The sequence below is a fragment of the Bufo gargarizans genome, chromosome 5 (genome assembly GCF_014858855.1).
Source record: "Bufo gargarizans isolate SCDJY-AF-19 chromosome 5, ASM1485885v1, whole genome shotgun sequence".
NCBI classification, from domain to species: Eukaryota; Metazoa; Chordata; class Amphibia; order Anura; family Bufonidae; genus Bufo; species Bufo gargarizans.
In genome coordinates, this window is record NC_058084.1 from 485637157 (window position 1) to 485650811 (window position 13655).

The following is a 13655-nucleotide window of genomic DNA, read 5'->3' on the forward strand; positions in this document are numbered from 1 at the left end:
TCCTCACAGCCATGGTAACCATTCAGAAAAAGCTAAATCTGGCAATGCGCCGAAACGACGTTTAGCTTAAGGCCGGATCCGGATTAATGCCTTTCAATGGGCATTAATTCCGAATCTGGCCTTGCGGCAAGTCTTCAGGATTTTTGGCCGGAGCAAAAAGCGCAGCATGCTGTGGTATTTTCTCTGGCCAAAAAACGTTCCGGTCCGGAACTGAAGACATCCCCATGCATCCTGAACGGATTTCTCTCCATTCAGAATGCATTAGGATAAAACTGATCAGGATTCTTCCGGTATAGAGCCCCGACGACGGAACTCTATGCCGGAACATAAGAACGCAAGTGTGAAAGAGCCCATAGCAAGCTGAAAATCCTGAAATCTCTCCTCCAGGGACCAGAGTGAAGATGGGAGAGGTCAGGAAACGTAAGGAGGGATTCGCAATGTGCCACCTCGCACCTCATAATAATAACTAGTAAAGCTTATAACGGTAATGTGCTTGTCATAAGCCACAATCTCAGATCTCGTTCCACTGTTGACTGCAGATCTTCACACCTACATGTAGTTAGGTCTGTTTTGGTCTTTAGCGGGTCTGCCGATAAGAGTATAAGCTCCTCTTAGCCACGGGCTGCAAGACCTCCCCCTGCATGGTCTTCTTCTGTTGGACCGCTTCACACGAACCTCCTGGAAGAGATCAGAACAAGCATAAGACACATCGTACATAACGTAAACAGATGCATTCATCTTAAAGGAATATTCCAGAAAGCAGTGTCCACCAGATCTTCCTCACCTTTCTGCTCTCTTTATCCATTTTATACCTGTATTCCCTGGGTCCTGTCTCCCCACAGCTCTTCTCCTGCATACTAGTCATGTTCCACCCCGACATAGGACACGTTATCCCCCTCTGTGCACAGACTGCTCCCTGCTCTTGTATTATCGTGCGGCAGGAGTGAAGCGTACGTCACCGATACTGGATCCTGAACAACAGAGGAAGAGGAGGAAGAGAGAGGAAGATAGAGAGAGACTTATAATGGAACTCAAAATTCCATTTCTTCCCCTTTGGGCAGAAGTGGGCCAGTCCTGCCTTCTACCAGAAGGGAGGGGCAGCAGTTCCAGTTTATTCCGGTTCTAGTCTACACAGGGAAGTGTAAGCCTGGGAACAGTCACAGCCAGACGTGCCTATAACAGCCAGTGCAGGTTAGGCTATGCTTGCCATGAAATCTGATGAATGGAGGATATAGCAACCAGATGAAAGTGTTCTATGGTTGCCAGAAAATATAGCAGCCAAAGGAAATTGCTCTTCGGCTGGAGCAGGAGCCACCAAAGGGAAGTAGCTTGTAGAGCACCCGGACTCCATGCTAATTTATTTCACTGTGTGTCAGGAGGAGAATAACAGCCAAAGGCACCCCAATCCAGGGATACTAGAACCGACCAAAAGTCCAGTAACCAGACCTAAGCAGAGTTTAGCACAGCAGAGAGAAAGAAAGGAGAGTTATTAGGCAGCCTATCAGCCCTGCAGAGAAAGAGAGAAAGCAGAGTTATCAAATTTGCCTGCCAATTTATGCCAAAGCCTGCTGGAACCATGAGAAAGTCTGAATGTTAAAAAAGCCTGAATAGTGTCTGGAAGCTAATGTATCCAAGTAAAGCTGCTGTTAAAGTTTACCATAATCTAGAGTTAAGTTATTCTTCATCCCCTAACTCAACTATTCCCCTTTATTTGCTTCGAAGCCTAAGCCTGGGGTCCTGCTGTATCCAGGTAGGAGCACCGTGACACATATAGGCTGCACCACATCACTCAGCATTTAACTAAACCTGGGATGCCATAGGACCCTGGGGAGCGGCGCGTTGCACATGTCATATCACATATTAACAGCCTAAATGTGAATATTCTATGCAATTGTTTTACAAAAATCGTCTGGTTTTCTTGATATAATGTTTTAAATTTCTTCCTAGTATTCTATTTCCTGTCCTATCTCCTTAACAACTTCTTAATTTGGACTTTTAGCACAGTAGACGGTTTAACATAACTCTGTGGAGGGAAGGGGATAAGTGACTCTATTACAGCATCATACATTATATTACTCCATACAATGCCCTTCTGTGGACATCTTCATCTAGGACTATCAAGAGAAAAATAGAGCTGTCATACTGTCACCCCAATTCCAACTATTTTCATGAGGATTACCCTTCAGATAACAGGTTCTCCTCACTGCAGTAGCAAATTGCCAATAATTACTACACAGAGAGGTCTTATCACATGATTTCATTGCTTTAGAAATAAATTATTTTGTGTTTGATTGTCAAAGGTATAGTACTGCCAAAATGTAAAGAAATACAGCCAAAAATTCTCCAAAAAATAAAAAGTATTTTATGAGTGATACTTGAAAACATACCCCATTCTGATTAAAGTGTCTCTTTAAAGGGGTTGTCTCAGTTCAAACGTTGGTGGCATATTGATCGCATATGCCACCAATGTAAGGTAGGTGCGGGTCCCACCTTTGAGACCCGAACCCAGGGGTGCACCTAGCCTTTGTGCTGCCTGAGGCGAAGAATGAAATCGCGCCCAACCCTTCCAGCCATACTATTAAAGACATACTGTGATACAGTTCAATATAGAGAGATATTCCTACAGCCCCCGCTTGTCTCTAGGTCTTGCCGCCTGAGGCAATCGCCTCACCTGGCCTCTTTGGTGGTGCACCCCTGCCCTAACCTTTGGCATCTCTAGAACAGAGTGCCCAAAGTGAAGGAGAGTGCCATAGCTCTACTATTTTCAGCACTCCCTTGAGTGAACAGAAGGCGGGTGTGTACGCGCAGTGCGCTCTTGCCCATTATGAAAGCTCCGTTCTAGAGATAGGTGCAGGACCCAGAGGTGGATATACATCTATCTGACATTGGTGGAGGATCCTAGTAATAGTGTTGATCACGAATATTCGAATTGCAAATTTTTATCGGGAAAATCGGCACTTCGAGAATTTGTGAATATTTAGAATATAGTGATATATATTCGTAATTTTGAATATTCAAGATTTTTTTTAAATCAGTAAACATGATCCCTTCCTGCTTCCAGCTTGTGGGCCAATGAGAAGGCTGCAATATCTTTGACTTTAGGAGTAGTGGTGATTGCGTATTTTCATTATGCAAATTTCCGTAAAGCAAATTTTTACTGCAAATTTTTCAATTGCCAATTTCCGCACTCAAGAAAATAATGACAGGATATAACGAATTCTTGAATATTCGCCCAAATATTCATGAAATATCACAAATTCGAATACTGCCCCTGCCGCTCATCACTACTTAGTAATATGCCACCAATGTTTGCGCTGAGACAACCACGTTTATGGGGATCTGAATCCACAAGAAAAGATGCGGGGACTTCTCAGTGGCCAGGATAATATTACAGGACGGGAGGCGCTATCCGTACAGTGTCCTACCTTGTTCAGACTGGTGCACATTATATCCTCAGGATCCTCATCACCCAAATCCAGAGAACAGATCTTTACATCCTGCAGGACAAAAACATAAGGGTCATCATCTACAGGGGAGAATCACTAATCATCACAACTATATACCACATGTGAGATAAACAGAAAAGCATGAAATACAGTAAGTGTATACCGCAGATTATATACATGTACAGTCACTAACATATGGACCGATCCCTGCCCCAGTATTCATTACTGATTCTGATATCTTTATAGTAGTTATATTCTTGTACATAGGAGCAGTAATATAGTAGTTATATTCTTGTATATAGGAGGCAGTATTATAGTAGTTATATTCCTGTACATAGGAGCAGTATTATAGTAGTTATATTCTTGTACATAGGAGCAGTATTATAGTAGTTATATTCTTGCACATAGGAGGCAGTATTATTGTAGTTATATTCTTATACATAGGAGGCAGTATTATAGTAGTTATATTCTTGTACACAGGAGGCAGTATTATAGTAGTTATATTCTTGTACATAGGAGCAGTATTATAGTAGTTATATTCTTGTGCATAGGAGCAGTATTATAGTAGTTATATTCTTGTGCATAGGAGGCAGTATTATAGTAGTTATATTCTTATACATAGGAGGCAGCATTATAGTAGTTATATTCTTGTACATAGGAGCAGTATTATAGTAGTTATATTATTATACATAGGAGGCAGTAATATAGTAGTTATATTCTTGTACATAGGAGCAGTATTATAGTAGTTATATTCTTGTACATAGGGGCAGTATTATAGTAGTTATATTCTTGTACATAGGAGCAGTATTATAATAGTTATATTCTTGTACATAGGAGCAGTATTATAGTAGTTATATTCTAGGACATAGGAGCAGTATTATAGTAGTTATATTCTTGGACATAGGAGCAGTATTATAGTAGTTATATTCTTGTACATAGGAGCAGTATTATAGTAGTTATATTCTTGTACATAGGAGGCAGTATTATAGCAGTTATATACTTGTACATAGGAGCAGTATTATAGTAGTTATATTCTTGTACATAGAAGGCAGTATTATTGTAGTTATATTCTTGTACATAGGAGCAGTATTATAGTAGTTATATTCTTGTACATAGGAGCAGTATTATAGTAGTTATATTCTTGTACATAGGAGCAGTATTATAGTAGTTATATTCTTGTACATAGGAGCAGTATTATAGTAGTTATATTCTTGTACATAGGAGCAGTATTATAGTAGTTATATTCTTGTACATAGGAGCAGTATTATAGTAGTTATATTCTTGTACATAGGAGGCAGTATTATAGTAGTTATATTCTTGTATATAGGTGCAGTATTATAGTAGTTATATTCTTGTATATAGGAGCAGTATTATAGTAGTTATATTCCTGCACATAGGAGCAGTATTATAGTAGTTATATTCTTGTACATAGGAGGCAGTATTATAGTAGTTATATTCCTGTACATAGGAGCAGTATTATAGTAGTTATATTCTTGTACATAGGGGGTAGTATTATAGTAGTTATATTCTTGTACATAGGAGCAGTATTATAGTAGTTATATTCTTCTACATAGGAGCAGTATTATAATAGTTATATTCCTGTACATAGGAGCAGTATTATAGTAGTTATATTCTTGTACATAGGAGCAGTATTATAGTAGTTATATTCTTATACATAGGAGGCAGTATTATAGTAGTTATATTCTTGAACATAGGAGGCAGTATTATAGCAGTTATATTCTTGTACATAGGAGGCAGTATTATAGTAGTTATATTCTTGTACATAGGAGGCAGTATTATAGTAGTTATATTCTTGTACATAGGAGGCAGTATTATAGTAGTTATATTCTTGTACATAGGAGGCAGTATTATAGTAGTTATATTCTTATACATAGGAGGCAGTATTATGTTTTTGACAGCTCAGTATCACCACCTCTTGTAGAGATTTTCTTTTGCATGAAGTAGTCTTAAAATAACAGATTTAGGACTCATTTCAGATATTTTTTGCAATGTTTATGTAAATTACTCACTCCGTCGGGCTTGAAATCACACTGCGATAAATCAGGATTCTCGGATTTGAGGCACACCGTCTCTTTAATAATAAAGCCTCTTCTGTTTGGATTTTCATCTTCCTGTGATAAATAGATGGATGAAAACATAAATCTTCTGCCTCTTTTGTGATATATTTTGTTTGGTGAAGTCGACAGAGAAGCCTCAAGAGTTTACAATTTCACTGTTTTCCAGGAGGGAACGTTACTTCTCAGTATTTGTCTGCAATAAATGCAGAACCAATTTCACCTGCCAATCTTTAGTCTACTGATCCTGATGTATTCTCCAATCACATCCAAAGCTGCATCCACAGTTTCTGTTATCATACAGCAGTGCACTGTGAGAGCTCGGAGGATAGTTCCACATCCAGAGCCGGTCTTGCCAGTAGCGACCAGCAGAAGTGTTGCTGTGAATGAAGCTTATGGGACCTTTATATGTAATTATCTAAATTAAATTGGCAGCTTTACATGAAAAGAATTTTGGAGCACCCCCTTGCCATATGCCTTACCTCCATTGGAACAGGGGGCAGCTGGTCCAGGGATTTATATAAGTAAGTGACCCCCTTCCTCTGGTTGTAGAGGTCGATGACATCTCCTACAGATCTTCCATCTTGGACCTCAGGCTCTGCAGTGTCAGAGAGACAGCCGTGTAATGTGACAGCAGAGACGAGCAGCAGAGACAGCCACCAGCTCCTCATCTTGGCCTGTCTTAGAGGAAATGTCCTCTCCTCACCCCCTTCCTTTCTTTATATTCCAGGATGATGGTGCAATCCTGGGTGTTTTACTTTTGTCATGAGCTGCCTGTCACCTTTTATGTGACTTTATTGACGATTTTTCTTAATTTCACTATCGAGCTTCCTGTCCAGAACACACAGCATAAGGCAAATGCATGAATAACAATTCCTCTAACATTATTTTTTCACAACATACTGTATGCACGTCCTTCATTTGTTCTTAAGCAGAGCTGGTCTGTTTACACAACCCTGGTCCTAGCCTAGGGAGTGAGATCTTCTGGTTGGTCATTCTGCACACTCCACTGCTTTCCTGGTCTGTGACTTCGCTGTATCCTCGGGAGGCCACCCCGGTACACTGCTTACACCACCATTATGGAAGTTGAGGAGATGACAATAATTGTCCTCCCCTCCCCCTATTCTATCCTTAGTGTAGAGCCAGTCCAGTTCCTGCTGTCACTTTGCTTTACTTGTAATGAGTCCTGTCCATAGAAGTAGAAGGCCGGGATGTTCTGAGATGTTTCCCCTTCTCTTGAACACCATAGTAGCTGCTTGAGCTTCCTTTTTGTAGAAGGCCAGACTTTAGAATATCCAGGCCCAACCATCTCTCCTTCCAGCTGTGATGGTTCTCCACTATGATACCCCTCCTTACAGTCTTTTCTTGCCTGTTGTTGCTTGGTTCTCCAGTCTTTGGTGGTCCACTCAGTGTTTGTCTGGACTCTGGCGCCTTCCCAAACCATAGTAGATCTGCATGCGGAAAAGTGGAATACAGACCTCCAGCTTCTATTCAGTGACAGCCTTTATTAATGGTGTTGCAGTAAAAACAACGGTGTGTTCCCACCTACGCGTTTTGGATCAATAGATCCTTCCTCATGTGAGACAGATTGGATAATTCATTGAAAGAAAAAGATACATTGTTGTGTGGGTCCATGCGTAATTGTTGAGGGACCCTAATTGTCTCTTCCGAATTCTGAGAGTTAGAAAAATGTCTCTTTAAGGTAAGATTTCGAGACAGTTTTTTTACATCAAGGATGGTTCTATATATGTCAAAATGACACTTAGGAGCAAAAGACAACCCCTTGGACAGGACATGAATGTGATCTTGAGAGAGTATAGTTGATGAAATACTTATAACTTGAAAATTACTCACTACTTTTTGCTGTGTGAGGGATAGCGACTGCTGCTCGGCATGTTTCTGCCCTGCTCAGCGTTTTTTGAAGATCTTCTTGGAGCTCTCGCGTGACCATCTGACATATCGCTGTGTGCACCTGACATGTCAATCTCCGGACACGTTCGCAGAGTCTAGGCCGCCAAATCGGATGAATCGGGCTCTTTTGAGCTAAACACCACTCTTGGGTACGTGTCTTTTTTTCTACTAGACATCCTTTTCATAATAGATGGTGGTGTGTGTGCTCTAGTATGAGACCAGGTGTACACGGCATTGCTCTTATAATCTTGTTGATCACGATTGAATTTATCCTGCTTGATTTCAACAAGGGTGTCTTCCATTTTATTTACATTTTCTTGGAGCTTAATGTCCATTTCCCTTACGTCCTAACCAGTGGCACAGATGGGGTATTCTGCCCCTGTGGACTGGTTAGGACAGGTGGAAGTTTTAATGAACTAATAAGAAACTGACATATACACGCCCTCCCTGCCCCCAATAAAGAGGGGTGTGACCCTCAGAACCTCGTGTTTTTTTCTGTCCTGCAGACAGGACAGGACGGGTGGTCACTCCTTCATCCCTCGGTGGAGAGAGTGTTTTCTTTATCTTTCCCTCTGGGAGCGGGGTCCGCTCCTCCTTCCCGCCTGGGAGCTGTGACTCCTTAGCTAGTTCACCCTTACCTCATTTCGAGGTCTGAAGCGGCGGGAGTGGCGTCCCGCATGTTCGGCTGGGCGCCGCCACTTTGCGGAAGTGACCCTGGTTTCCAAACGCCATTGTCCCTCCTCCCCCCAGCGGGCGATGGAGGTATCAGGGTGTCAGGAGGCGAGAGATGGTTCAGCCTCTTCCTCCTCGGATGAGGAGGACGGGTATTCATATTTTTTTCCACTGGAAAAGGCCCAGCGGCTACTAAAATCCGTCCGGCCTAGGACCTTTAAAGCAGATGATTCTCTCCTGTCCCTCATGAAGACGGAATGGAGAAAGCCGGAGAAGGGTCCAGTGTTGACCAAGAGATTCAAGGCTGTGTTTCCGGTCAAAGAGGATCAAGTATCTTCCAAGGTGGACATGGCAATTGCAAAGCTTTCTAGAAGGACCCTGATCCCATCAGACGACGGGTCAAGTTTGCAAGACCCAATGGACCGGAAGGCGGACTGCGCCCTTAGGCGCGCTTATTCCTCAGCCTCGGCTTCCGCCTCGGTTGCAATTTCTTTGTCTGCAGTAGCGAACTTTTTGAAAACTAGATTCAACCAGATTCAGTCTGACCTAGAACAGAGGGTCTCTAGGGACGACATTCTGGCCTCATGTAAGACGGCCAGCCTTGCCATAGACTTCCTGTGTGACGCAGCTCCACAACAATTGAAGCTGGCATCTAAGTCCATGGCTCTCTCAACCGCGGGCAGGCGTCCGCTTTGGTTGAAACCTTGGAAGGCCGATACGACCTCAAAGCACAATCTTTGTGCCATGGCATATGAACCCGGCAAACTTTTTGCTGCAGAGCTTGACCAAATAATGGAAGGGCTGTCTGACAAGAAGGGCAAGTCCCTTCCCCAGCAGTCCTTTCGTGGTCGGGGTAAGGGGTTTAGTTCCAGGGCGGAACCTCAACCCAGAGCCCAGAGGAATTGGGGCTCCCGTAGAGGAGGAAAATCCTCTCGGGGTTCTAGACCCCCCAAGAAGTCCTCGGCACTCTGGTTGCGGGCCTCGTTGAGGCTCTTGGTATTTAGCAGGTCTGACTGGAAATCCCAGGCTTCCTTCCCCTCACATTCCCGTAGGCGGTCGCCTACAGCACTTTCTACCTTGTTGGCAGGATCATATCCAGGACAGTTGTGGACTTGAGCAGTCCGCCTTCGGACAAGTTCGTCCAAACAAGGCTTCTTCCCTGCAACAAGCAAAAGATTCTAGAAAATTACGTGCTAGAATACTTCCAGAAGGGGGCCTTAGAAGAGGTTCCTCTCCAAGAGAGGGGAACAGATATCTACTCCCCAGTTTTCCTGGTACCCAAGAATACCAGAGGTTGGAGGATGATTATAGATCTGAGGTTCTTCAACCGTTTCATAAAACAAAAGAAGTTCCGTATGGAAACTATCCAGTCAGTGACCAATCTTCTTATGCCGGGAGATTTCTTGGCAACCTTAGACCTCAAGGATGCTTATCTCCATATTCCCATCCATCCTGGGTCCAGAAAATTCTTAAGGATCGCGGTAAACATCGGGGGGGGGGGGTCCTAAAACATTTTGGGATTTCTTCAGTGGTGGTCTCTGTGGTGGCCGCGCTAAGGCTTCAGGGCCTGAGTATAGTTCCATACCTGGACGACTGGCTCCTCAGAGCTCCTTCCCAAGCGATCCTGTCCCAACACATCCAACAGGCTGTTACATTCCTACATCAGTTAGGATGGATAATCAATTGGGACAAATCCCAACTTCAACCAGCCACCTTGGTAAGGTTCCTGGGGTTCATGGTGGATTCAGTCAGGATGACGATTCAATTCACTTCCGAAAGAAGGCAATCCGTGCAACAGACAGCCCATTCTCTCTCTGTACCAAAACAGGTAACGATTTGAACGTGGATGAGGATGTTGGGACTAATGTCTTCAACTGCAGAGGTGGTACCTTGGGCATTATGGAATCTACGTCCGCTCCAGTCGGAAGTATTAGGCAAGTGGAATCACAGTCCAGTGGGACTCAATTCCGTGCTCTCCCTGCCTTACAAAGTCCGATCCTCTCTAAGGTGGTGGTTCCACCTCACGGACGGAAAGTCCCTGATCCAGCCCTCTTGGATCATACTTACTTCAGACGCATCCCTAGTAGGCTGGGGTGCGCATCTTCAGGACAAGACAGTCCAGGGAACTTGGATACCTCAGGACAGGTTATTGTCATTGAATCTTCTGGAGATCAGAGCAATCAGACTAGCTCTTTTTCATTTTGCTCCTGTCATTCGAGGGAAGGCAGTAAAGGTACAGTCAGACAGCATGACCGCTGTGCTGTATATCAACAAGCAGGGAGGCACGAGGTCACAAAGTCTCCTGAGAGAGATAGGGGTGATATTGGATTGGGCAGAACTGAACCTCACCCACTTATCAGCTGTTCACATTCGCGGAGTTCACAATGTGATTGCGGATCGCCTGAGCCGAGGTCTTCCAACCGGAGAATGGTCACTTCATCCAGAGGTCTTCAAGGAGAAAAACGCTCAGGTGGGGCATGCCAGAGATCGATCTCATGGCAACGAGGTTCAACACCAAGGTGGAGAGGTATTGCTCCCTTTACAGGGAGGACAACCTGGTGGCAACAGATGCACTGTCAATCCCATGGAGGTTCAGGCTGGCCTACATCTTCCCTCCAATTTCCTTGATACCAAGGGTCTTGATGAAAATCAGGCAGGACCAAGCGTCAGTTATCGCCATTATCCCATACTGGCCGAGAAGAGCTTGGTTTACCCAACTCTTACAGATGAGTCGGGTCAATTTCTCAGGCTTCCCCCAGAGAGAGTACTGGTGTCGGGGGGCACCCAGGTCTCCTCAAACCTTCAAATGTTCAACCTGACAGCCTGGAGGTTGATCAGTCCCTTCCAAGGATAGAAGGGCTATCAGGGTCTGTCTTGAGAACCTTAGAGCACTCCAGATAAGAAGCTACCAATAAGGCCTACTCCAGAATCTGGAAGATCTTTTCATCCTGGTGTACAAGGCATCAGCAAACATCCACTGAAGCTTCTATCCCGATAATTCTTCAATTTCTCCAAGACAGTGTCACGGCTGAGGATGGGGAAAACCCTCAGCCGTGCGATGCCAGAAGATGTTAATGGGTACTCAGCCAGAACAACAGAAATAGGGAGCAGGTCTCCTCCTATTGTGTCCCTAATCTGACCCTAACTCCTAACCATATGAGCCAACCCTGATGGTAGGAGGGCTCATACACCGGAACCTAATAGTCCCTGCTAGCCCTCAGGGTGGCCCTGGACTAGGAGCTAGGTAGACAACCTGTTCCTCCTGGACGCGAAGAAACAGGAGTCTAAAGTGGCCAAGCTACAAAGAAAAGGGAAACAAAAACAGTCATATGGCAATGGCAGGTAAGTGCAACTAGTACCACACCTACCTGCCACAGACACAGAGCCTGGAACCCAAGTATAAGTGCTGCTGCTCACAACAACACAAGAGACAGAGCACACACACCACACAGGAAGCCAGGAAACCATACGCTGCATTAAATAAGCATAACACACAAACACATCCTTATAACATCGTGTATCACAATTTATGACCACGAGGGTGGCCCTCACTGGCAGATGGTATATGTGACCAGGAGAGTGCCTCCAGCCTACTACAAGGCTGGAGTACCCCTCAGACATCAGGTCTTAACTGAGGCTTTATACACCATGTAGTCACACCCAGAATCAGACACACCCAGTGCACACACACTAGGAAGGAAGTTAACCCTTCCAACACCAGGGAAGGGAAGACATCAACTTAAAGGGTAAGTGCACACAACTCAAACCCTGTGCACACCAAACAGGGAATGTGAACACATATAAAGGCAGGTTGTCAGGTGCAACCGCATGCACATTGCAGCATGCTGCCCAGCATAAGCTCAGGCTGCCAAACTGCATAACAACCACATGTTGCCAGCGGCAACCACAAGTGAGGCAACATACTAGCGCCCTCACCTGTGGCTGAACAACAACATCAGACCGCAGGCAACAGCATGCGGACACAGGAGTCACGACCATGACCATGGTCGTGACAGATGGTCTGGACAGGGGGTTATCACCAGCTACCCTTAAAGTGCAGATTTCAGCAATCTCTGCTTGTCACAACAGAGCTATTTCTCAAGACCCCCTTATCAAGAGATTCCTGAGGGGAGCCTCAAGATTAAAGCCTACAGTAATCAGACCTACCCCTGTTTGGGATTTATCGGTTGTGCTCAGGGGGTTGTCATCTCCCCCCTTTGAGCCCCTAGAGGAGGCGGGATTCAAGTTCCTGACCTGGAAGATCACCTTTTTGTTGGCTATCACCTCTGCAAAGCAAGTTGGGGAACTCCAGGCTTTTTCCGCCTTTGAGCCTTATACAAAGTTCCTGCAGGATCGGGTACTTCTTAAATTTTTGCCTACCTTCATCCCAAAGGTTCCTTCCTTTGACAATATCAACCAGGTGATCTCCCTGCCAATGTTGGCTCCACCCCCCTCCTCTGAGGAAAGAGGGCTCCATACCCTCGACATTTCGAGATGTCTTAGGATTTACTTGGAACGCTCCAAGGTATTTAGGAAGGATGAAAACCTCCTTATCCTTTTTTCCGGTGCCCATAATGGGAGGAAAGCCTCTAAGCCCTCCCATCAGTCGCTGGATTAAAGAGGCAATTCGGGAGTCTTATATGTCTCAGGGCTCAGAGCCCCCTGAATTTGTAAGGGCCCACTCTACTCGAGCATTGGCCACTTCTTTTGCAGAGAGAAGCTCGATCCCATTGGACGTGATCTGTAAGTCAGCTTCTTGGAGTTCTCACTCCACTTTTATCTCACACTATAGAGTGGATACTAGAATACATAGTTATTCCTCATTTGGCCGATCAGTGTTATCTTCCACCAGGCATGAGGACCCTCCCATGGGGGTTTCTACTTGCTAAATCCCCATCTGTGCCACTGGTTAGGACATAAGGGAATCGTTAATTTCTAACGATAATTTGTTTTCCCTTAGTCCTAACAGTGGCACACAAATTCCCCCCCCTTTTTCTTTTTTAATTGTGGTCATTTTTGTCTACTTGTAATTACACAAGGTTCTGAGGGTCACACCCCTCTTTATTGGGGGCAGGGAGGGCGTGTATATGTTCAGTTTTTTATTAGTTCATTAAAACTTCCACCTGTCCTAACCAGTCCACAGGGGCAGAACACCCCATCTGTGCCACTGTTAGGACTAAGGGAAAACAAATTATCGTTAGAAATTAACGAAACTTTGAACACATCCAGGTTGATGTATGGAGCAATGGATTCTTGTGTCACTTTAATCTCATCTCTCAGACTAGTTAGAGTTTCCTCTTCATGTGAGACAATGAGTTCCATCAGCTTGAGGGGTCAAACAATTGGATAAAACAGCTTGCCATTGCATAACAAAAGTGTCCGAATATATGGTTGTGGGTTGTTTGCGCAGTCTTAGACCTTGCGGAATCATGTTTTTCTCAACATATCGTTATGTAGATTCCGGAGTAATACTCCAGTAATGGGGTAATGGAGAAGTAAAAAAAGGAAGCAGATGACATGGCTGCAGCTTCCCCATCAATACCTGCTGCAG

The 13655-nt window shown here is 44.4% G+C and overlaps 2 protein-coding genes across 2 annotated transcripts in view; both read right to left on the reverse strand.

Annotated features, from left to right (window-relative positions):
• Positions 1-227: 227 nt before the first annotated feature.
• On the reverse strand, positions 228-6258 carry LOC122938503 (cathelicidin-6-like). Its single transcript, XM_044294055.1, has 4 exons — positions 6004-6258; positions 5477-5578; positions 3426-3497; positions 228-678 (listed from the first exon to the last, which is right to left on the reverse strand). The coding sequence occupies exons 1-4, from the start codon at positions 6190-6192 to the stop codon at positions 550-552; spliced, it is 492 nt and encodes a 163-aa protein (XP_044149990.1). The 5' UTR covers positions 6193-6258; the 3' UTR covers positions 228-549.
• The window catches only part of LOC122938500 (cathelicidin-related peptide Oh-Cath-like), a 269700-nt gene continuing 257227 nt past the window's right edge, over positions 1183-13655 (reverse strand). The window contains exon 4 of the mRNA XM_044294051.1: positions 1183-1215. Coding sequence (XP_044149986.1) covers positions 1198-1215 — 18 coding nt within the window. The 3' untranslated portion in view covers positions 1183-1197. The remainder of the gene's footprint in view (positions 1216-13655) is intronic.

What these genes read in the sequence shown, in the direction of transcription:
- LOC122938503 (XM_044294055.1), bottom strand. Translation starts at nt 6,192, where the DNA reads ATGAGGAGCTGGTGGCTGTCTCTGCTGCTCGTCTCTGCTGTCACATTA. An exon ending in TGCCCCCTGTTCCAATGGAG is followed by an intron (nt 5,579 to 6,003) that starts GTAAGGCATATG and finishes TATTTATCACAG; the next exon opens with GAAGATGAAAATCCAAACAG. An exon ending in TGTGCACCAGTCTGAACAAG is followed by an intron (nt 679 to 3,425) that starts GTAGGACACTGT and finishes GATCTCTTCCAG; the next exon opens with GAGGTTCGTGTGAAGCGGTC.